Source organism: Rhagoletis zephyria, unplaced genomic scaffold (assembly GCF_001687245.7).
Source record: "Rhagoletis zephyria isolate East Lansing unplaced genomic scaffold, Rhagoletis_zephyria_1.1 Rzeph_scaffold_00393, whole genome shotgun sequence".
In the NCBI taxonomy this organism is placed as follows: domain Eukaryota; kingdom Metazoa; phylum Arthropoda; class Insecta; order Diptera; family Tephritidae; genus Rhagoletis; species Rhagoletis zephyria.
In genome coordinates this window covers 55492-64881 of record NW_016157477.1, presented here as the reverse complement: position 1 = coordinate 64881, position 9390 = coordinate 55492, and the positions used below count along the sequence as shown (strand labels likewise).

At 36.7% G+C, this 9390-nt stretch overlaps 1 protein-coding gene across 7 annotated transcripts in view; it reads left to right on the top strand.

The window, feature by feature from the left end:
- LOC108359435 (membrane-associated guanylate kinase, WW and PDZ domain-containing protein 1-like) overlaps window positions 1-6648 on the top strand; it is an 87858-nt gene extending 81210 nt beyond the window's left edge. For all 7 annotated transcript variants that reach the window (XM_017611299.1, XM_017611306.1, XM_017611300.1 and 4 more), the window contains exons 5-7: window positions 617-2560; window positions 2629-2926; window positions 4856-6648. In XM_017611299.1, coding sequence (XP_017466788.1) covers window positions 617-2560; window positions 2629-2926; window positions 4856-5325 — 2712 coding nt within the window. In that variant the 3' untranslated portion in view covers window positions 5326-6648. The remainder of the gene's footprint in view (window positions 1-616; window positions 2561-2628; window positions 2927-4855) is intronic.
- Window positions 6649-9390: the final 2742 nt, after the last annotated feature.

Below are 9390 nucleotides of genomic sequence, written 5' to 3'. Positions count from 1 at the left end.
GTAACCGTTCTACCAATTTGTACCAAACTCGGTATGGTTATTGTACTTGCCACGTGTAAGCAAAACGTTGAAAATTATTGAAATCGGACTAAAATAACGGCCGATTCTCATATAACGGTAAATTTAAGAAATGCTTGAAACTTCAATATTTCGAAATTGAAGGACGCTAATTTACTCAAAATAGATACACCTCGGCTTACCATCTAGCGGGAGGTTTCGGAAGGGTGGAAAACATATATTTAATACTTGTGCCGGGTATTTAATGTTCGGCTCCGCCCGAACTTAGACTTTCTTACTTGTTTTGTTTAATTTCTTATTTCTTAAATTTTATAATTTTCTTATTATTTTTTTATTTATGTACATATGTATGTATCAGTATTTTTTAATTTACTTTATTTAATTTTTTTTTATTTATTAAATTTTTTCAATTTTACATTTTTTACATTTGTTATTATTTTTATTTTTTATTTTTATTTAATTTATTTGTTATATTTTTTTTATTTTTATTTTTTATAATTTTTTAATTTATTTATTTTATTTGTATTTATTTACTATTTTTTTTATTGCACGTGAAATATTCGTCAAATGTGGAAATTATAAAACAAAACTTTGTTAGGTCAACATTTTCCAATCCATTTTGCCGGGAGAAACCGTTACTTTAGAAGTATGTCGCGGCTATCCTTTGCCATTCGATCCCAATGACCCGAACACAGAAGTGGTCACGACTATAGCTGTGGACGGAATGAGTGTTGCAGCGACAGACAAACAGCGACGGATGTTGCTGGATCTGCACATGGATGGAAATTACAATTTTCTTGATAATAGTGGTGGAGGGGAGGGCGCTTCAAAAGCCCATTCGTACAATCACATACGTAGTCAGCACTCACCTGCCTCTGGCGGCTTGAATGATGGCTTCATATTAATGAAAAAGCCAGAGCCGCAAGTGCATACGTTTGCCATTGTAAAGGGATCCATGGGGTTCGGCTTTACCATTGCCGACTCCGCTTACGGACAGAAGGTGAAGAAGATCCTTGACTACAATTCTTGCACTCAACTGCAAGAAGGCGATGTTCTATTCGAGATCAACGGCGTCGATGTGCGCCAACAGAGTCATCTCGAAGTTGTGCAAATACTGAAGGATTGCTCGAAAACCGAACCTACCAATGTCAAAATTCAACGTGGCGGTCCATCCAACAACAGTGCCAGAGCGTCGCCATCCGGCGCCATATATAGTACCGTTACAAGTAACCCACCACCTACCAGCACCTCAAATAGTAACCAAGGGAATGTCGCAAAACTACGTAAAAACTTCACTTCGGCACTATTTCGCAGCAAGACACCGACCGCAGATCTCTACAGCACTCAGCAAAAGGAGATTCTACCGGTACGCCCTAAAACGCCATTGGTAGATACGCGGCGCACACGAGCGCAGACACCTAATGATGAGATCCAACATGGTAAAGATATCAACGATGGCACTTCTTTGGGAAAAGACGATGGTAGATTGTCGACAAGTAAAACCCAATTGGAGTCGGGTACACTCAAATCAACAAGTAGTCTTCAAGAGATCGAAGCAATCAGTCAAGAGATACCGTTTTTGGATCCGTACCCGAAATTAGTCACCAGTCTTAGTGAGAGATTGGCTGGAGCATCGCTTCTCTCAGAAATTACCGGAAATACTGGCTCTAATGGTGCTAGTGCAGGCTACCACCACTCCGGGGGACTCTCACTGCCGCCCAGTGTTGGTGACTCAATGCGTTACGATCACCAAGAGTACGTAACAGCTGGCGTGCGTGGTGGCAATGTGATCTACGGCATTTCACCACATCCTTCCAGTATGAATAATTTCTATGCGACGCAACAGTTGCCCACACCTCCTCATCTGAATATATCTGCTAGCAGCTATTCGCCATCCACATCGCTCAGTCTGACAACAACTTCTGCCACACAGCATCATCATCCACTCCAATTGCCGCCACCACCACCGCCCCATCCACACCCCCACATATCACAGTACTCGCCCGTACCGTTGCATGCTACAACACCTCTGCAGGCGGCACACATACAAAATGAACGTATGCAGAAGCGTGTAAATGAGCTTTTAAGCGATCGTCGTCGTGTTGGCTTTTCCGCGCTCGATGTACTGCAAGCGCAAAAGCATCCGCCTGCGATGTATGGTCATCACCAACTGCTGCAACAGCCTCCAATGCACCAGCAACATTCTCCTGCTGTTAGCAGCGTTTCGCAACAAGCACCGATCTCCTGGCTGGGAGCCGGAGTTTACCCTAACACTTCACAAGCATCTCCTGGTGGTAATTTGCCGTACATGCAACGTAACGGTGGTGCGCTGGATACTCGGGATGAGTTGTCTACGGATCAGTATGAGCTGAGCGAGGTTACACTGGAGCGGCAGGCCCTAGGCTTTGGGTTCCGCATTGTCGGCGGCACAGAAGAGGGCTCACAAGTGACAGTGGGTCACGTTGTGCCAGGCGGAGCTGCGGATAATGATCACCGTATTAATACTGGCGATGAGATACTCAGCATAGATGGAATCAATGTGGTAAGTAGTGTGGTATGATATGCTGTGTGTTGCTTTGTATTTTTTTTACAATTTGATTGATTGTAAAGGTAAATTCGTCGCATCACAAAGTGGTTTCACTGATGGGCGAGGCGGCACTGCGCGGTCAAGTAACGATGATATTACGTCGTCGATTAATATTATCACAGCAGCCGCACCTGATGCATACACAACAGCACCAACAACAACAACAGTTGCCCTTGCCCTTGGCGCCGCCGACGGCGTTAGCTGTGCCTTTACGAAACGCGTTTCGCTACCCATATGACGTAATAGTTGGCCGACATGAGTCCGAAGGCTTCGGTTTTGTAATAATTTCATCTTCGAATCAGTTTTATGGTTCCACAATCGGTAAGTTAGAAATTTTTTTTTCTCATATACAAAACACCGAAAGTTTTGAAACTAAAAAAATATTTTCTTCCGACTTTAGGCCTTAAATTTACGCCTTTAACATAGTTTATTCTCTTAAACCTAGACTAGTCTTCCAACTGAATAAGTTTTATTAGGCTGTGTTATTACTATCGTATAAGAGAAACGACTACATTCAAGAAAAAGAAGGTTGCTACTATCAGGCTGTGAAGGTGCTCTTTTGTGCTAATCTGAAACTGAAATTAATTTTATGTGGGAAATCTGTACATATCTGGTTTCAAAACCGCTAGTTTGTAATTTGAAAACTGTAAAACTTAGATATCAAACTAGTCGTGACTTTTGTCAAAAATTTGGCATTTGCGTTCTTTTATAATCTCTATACATAGCGTTAAAATAACATACCACAAGCGTAGGCGATGAGGAATTAATTCGAAGTGATTGAATCGGTGACTGAATGCTCATCTGGCCGAATACACGAATTTTTCGATTCCTCGACGTTCTCAGGAATTGAAATTGTTTTTCCACCAACTTTAACGAATTTTGCATTTGTATAAAGTCCAGATTTCATAGCAACTGAACCAAATTTTGCGCTGCTCAATCTAAACCCCGTGCTTTTCCTCTCTATACCAATACTGCTATGCTTGTACGTTGAAGTCCGTCTCGGTGGCATCGAATTGATTCCAATTTATTAGTAGGATAGAAAAGTAGCTTTTAGTCCAAGGTGTGGAAATGAGACAGCCTTGTAATAATCGACTTCCCATTCAGCCTCATTGCGAGAGTCGTGTCGAATGCAAGTCGTTTTTCGAGAGTCGAATCGTATCGAAAATTTCATGTCATTGCCTAAAATTTCGACTGCATTAGAACGGAAAAACTTGGCAGCACAGCATAGTTTTCGACGATCTTCGTCGTTTAGTTATTTCAGCACGTCAGTACACAATTTACGACTTACGCAATGAGGCGGATTATCTATCTGAAAAAGCGGGTCGAAGGCTAGAGATTAAAGGTAGCAGCAACAAGAGTCGAGTAAATTTTTACGATCCCTTAATCTGAAAAAGTCCAATATTTTATTTTTCTTTTAATCTTCTCTTTTAATTTGTGATTTTGCATCTTTTGTTTATTATTATTCACCGACTTAAAAAAAGGTGGATGTTATCAATTCGTCGGAATATTTTTCTATGTATGTTACCGCATAACTTTAACCTATTTCTATAATTTTCTTTTAAGGAAAGGTGGTACCTCAGAGGTGGTCCCATACTAATTTGATTTAGATCCGATCATTGGATCATGAAGAAACTAACGGTAGTCTTAAATTTTTATATGAGAATTGAAGCCGGTTTTGTTTTTGCGTGTTTTTATTTTATTTTATTCTACTATTAATATTCAACAATTTTATTGAGCTTGACACCGTTTTTTTTACGAAAAATTATTGTGGAGAAACAACAACAGTTTTTAAAAAAGGTAGAAGTTTTAGCAGCTATTTCAGAGATCACCACATCTCATTAGACTTCCCCGTCGAGTTTACTGGGACTTGGATTTTTCAATTTAAATTGTTATTAGGCAAGAAAACAAACAAAATTTGTATATTTAATATTTTCAATTGTTTTTCGATTTTGTGTTTAGCTTTTTTTGGTTGATACATTTTTTTTGTTGATTCGTTTATGTTTATTAATGTTATTTGTTTATAACTGTTTGTTGTTTCTTGTTTGTACATATGTATGTATGTGTTTTTCTTTTTAATTTATGGTTTCTTAGGATTTTTGTTTCCTTACATACATTTTTGTTTTTTTTTGTGTGGCTTTTTCTGTTCTTTTTTTAATTAATGCAGATATTAAAACTACAACCGCAGTTTTATCCTTCGATAACCCAACTAATTTTATATGATTTAAAAATTCTTTTTATTTTTGTCTACAGGCAAATTGATACCTGGCAGTCCTGCCGATCGCTGTGGTGAATTAAAAGTAGGTGATCGTATTATCGCTGTGAACCGCATTGATATTGCCGGCATGTCACATGGTGATGTGGTCAATCTCATAAAGGAATCCGGTCTCCATGTACGTCTTACAATCGGTTGCCCGAAAGACACATTGCAGACACCAACAACTACCGGTGGCACATCGACATCAGCTCTACTCACCAACTCTGCACAAGTGTCACCAGGTCAGCTATCTCAAACACAACTCTTGTATACACCTTTAGCAACACAACAACATAAACCACGCACATCGCCAAACTTTTTGCCCAGCAACGATGGCAGTGGTCCTTCCTACTTTGTTGAAAACCCTAGAACAAGTGCGGCAGCTATCTTACCGCAACAATCTCCACAACTACAACAGCAACAACATCATCAACAGCAGCAACAGCAGTTAGCACAACATTTATGACTTTGAGACTTTCAAATAAGACTCTATAAAAGCTTCCTTTAACGTAGGAACGCTCTTTATGCACACATAAAAAATACGAATGACATTTCTTAGGTGAATCGGATTTATTAACCCACTACAAAAAGGAAGATTTTATCAATTCCTCGGAATATTTATGTTTTTGTATGTATGTTGCCTGATAACTTTGGGCCACGTGAACCGTCTTTGGTTCAATTCCATAGATCGGATCATGAAGAAATTAACTGTACCCTTAAATTTCTATATGAGCATTGAAGCTGTTTTTTTTGGCTTAAAAGTTACTTGTTTATGATAAACATTTGTATGCAGGCAAGGCACTTGAAACAGGTAATAACTGTACTCCTAAATTTTTATATGATGCTTAAAAATTACATATACTTACTTATATATACATGTACGCGAATCAGAGTCCTATGGAAAAATGATGTAAATTTTTATTGCGTTTCTAATATGAAATATCCCGGTTCACAGTGCGGCCAAAATTCGAAACTTTGAAGAAATGATTCGAAATTTCGTACAAGGGGGTTTTCGGGGTCACTTCCCAATAATCATTAAGGTGAACGGTCGAAAATGGCCTTCGATATCCGTGGCAGATTTTATTCGGTAGGTAATACTTTTCTAAGTTACCTCCAATAGGTTTAAAGGCAGCATCCGACAGCGTGTTATTACTCAAGTTTTTTAAAGGACAAAAATTTCTACTTCTAAAAAATTTCTGTTATGGTGTTGATATTAATTTTTTTTTTTTACTTATTTTACTAGCCTTCAGACGTAGATTCCATTTTGTTTTGTTGCATTTCCTTTACTCAAAGTCGTTTCAGACGTTTATATTTTTTCCCTTTAAATCTACCATAATGTTATGATTGGGCAAAGACCACATTCCGACTGAAAATAAAGAATCCCTTGGGTTACAGCCCGTTACTGTGAACGGTGTTCGCTTCTTAGATAATCCCTTTAGCCAACTTAATGATGAAAAAGCCCTGTCTAGAAACATTTTTTTTTTAATTTTGGCCGCACTTGTGCCCACTTGGACCCACTTGCAAATGTAATGCTTGGGAATGCAAAAAGTAGGGGATAGCTCCTATAACTTATGCACGAAAAGATGCAAGAGTTTCTGTACAGAAGGTCATACCACATAAATAGAAGAAAAAAATTAAGAAAAAATAAAGTTCGTGGCGTAGGTTTTGAATCCGCGACCAACAAGTTGGCTTACTATACATTATTACTTACTATACATTATCCGTTCGCTTACATTGCGATGCATCTTTTCGTTCAACCGTAGTTGTTAATCTTTTCTTGGTAGAAAAAGGTAATGCATTCCCATTTTCCCACTGGGATTTGTCCTTATTATACATACATAATTACATATTTGCAAACAATAACGTAAAGAGGTTGCGTTTATGTTGAAAACATTGGTGGGGTTGTGCCAACGATTCCAACACCATCTTTTGAAAATAATAAATACATATTTACATACAGATGCAGATGAAACTCAATTTCTGGTTTTCAATTTTTCTTTCTCAATAGGGCGTTATAAACCTATTAGCATTATTTTTACAAAAATGTCCCAAAGACTGAAATTAGCCGTGTGCGCTTTTATGTATATTGCGTGTTAAGCCACAAAACCAATATTTTTAAATCTACACTTTACAATTTAGTATTCTTTTTTATGAATGCACAAATTGGTTATTATTTTGGAAAGCAAAACTTAATGTTAAAATTTTGTTTATTCCATCGTGTACAATCTTATTACATTGCAGTTATATGTAGTAGCATTTATATACAGCATATCTTAAAATAAGTTAAAAAAAAAATATATTTGTATTAAAACTATTTCAAAGTTCTATGCATATTCATTTGATGCTCTTTTTGAATAACGTTCTTCAATTAGCATAGTAATTTTTTGCCTTAAATGTTAGTCTTTTAGATGCAATCATATTTATATATTTATTACATAAGTACAGTCAACATTATTCTAATGAATTTACATTTTCGCTCAAATGTTGTTGCACATGTACATTATAAAGCATGTTATAGTCTTAAGTCCCCAGTGTACTTATAGTTAAGTTAATAATAATAAAATTTACGTTGATAATATTTTGTTCTGAGATTTACACATAATTTAAACTGTTATATACACACATAAATAAAGTAAGGAAATAGCCTAGGACTATTCTTAGCACGGTCTTATAATGAAAATTAAATATTGCACTGAAATTTATTGAAAATTAATATTTATACACAAGTATACATAATCATCGCAATTAAGTTTTTATTAATTTGAATATTGTAATGAAAATGAAATGTACTTCAAAACTTTTTGTATGAAAATAAAATAGAGCAAAAGGAGTTTTATGACATATAACCTATTGCCCGTATTATTCTTAATGCCTTTTTGGTAGCAATTCAGCTACCGAGCTGATGTTACGGTGGGCTTTAATCTTTCCAGGTTTTATAATTTTAAAATTGTGGTTCTTGTTGCTGCGGCTAGTTACGCCTGCTTAGATCAAATAACACTGGTTTACAGCAAAAATGTTCTATGGATGCCACAATCCAATTCCTATGTAGAATTACTCGGTGATTCCGAAAATAGTTTTTTTTTCTATGGATACGTTTTCGAGATATTTTCAATTTACCGTTATTCAGCTTAAAGCAAAAATTGGTGGATTAAAAAAAAAAATAAACTTTAACAGACGAAAAATGTAAAAAATTACAGGTTCTGTGCCAAATTTGTGCATTCTGTTACAAAAAAATATAATTACTAATGAAGAATATTGATGGATAAATACGCCACGTACACCTAAGTAAGACGCTTTTCTGCTCATATTTTATACAAAAAATCTTTGCGCATTTTCATTTGACCACTCATTATTTCGTATTTATCCATCGATTTTCTTCATCGGTAACTTGATTTTTTTTTGTAACAGAACAGGCTTTGGTACAAATGCAAAAATTTGCCACAGAACCTGTTATTATTTCAATTTTTCTTCTGATACAATTTAATTTTTTCCCATTTTTTCATTATAAAAAAAAAAATAAAAACAACTGGAACGATTAATTAATTTGTAAGAAACTATCAGTTCTATCAAAAAGTGACGTATATGAGCCATTCTTTTTAAAGTCGGACGGATTTCGTAAAAAAAAATTATGTAATGGCTCCGATTCGCTTTAAACATTTTTTTATGGGTTCTATACATGAAATAAGCTAACACGTGTTCGAGGATTTTTTTTTTCTTCGGAGATATGATCTGTCAAAGTTTGCATTTTTTCGTGATTCTGGCTACTCATGTACTTCTTCAAATCGTTATATCTCAGGTTCTGCTCATCGGAGAGACTTAATCTTAACGTCGTTTGGCCAGAAGGCTGCACAAACTTCCAAAAGCTAGTGCGCCTCTTGTTTTCACCAGTGGTGAGGTAAGGGTAGCCATCGGGAAGGCGAAAGCCTCCAAAGCCATTGGTCCCGACGGAATATGCATGTTGATGCTGAAAAATTTGGGTACTGCGGGAGTACGTACCTAACGGAGGCCCTCAATTTGTCAATGGCCACTCTCGTCATTCCAGACATCATGACGATGGTGGGAGTGGTCCCACTGCTCAAACCGGTTTTCGAGATATCCGGATGAAATTTGGTAAGTGGGTGTATTTTTATATTGTATTAATCATTTGTCGGAACCGGAAGAATCGGAACACTTTAACATATGGCTCCCATACAACTGATTGTTCAGATCTGAGATTTTTCGTTATAACTTCTCCAGTTATGCAGCTAGGAACATGAAATTTTGCAATACTTGCACCCATTATCAGCAAAATACTTACAGTGAAAATTACAAAGACCGGGTCACTATAACCTATAGCTCTCATACAACTGATTGTTCAGATGTAAGATTTTTCGTTATAACTCCTCCATTTATATAGCTAGGAACATGAAATTTCGCACTGTTTTTGATAATTATCAATAGAAAACTTACAGTGAAAATTACAAAGATCGGGTCCCATATAGCTCCCATAACACTGATTGTTCAGATGTAAGATTTTTTTTTATAACTCCTC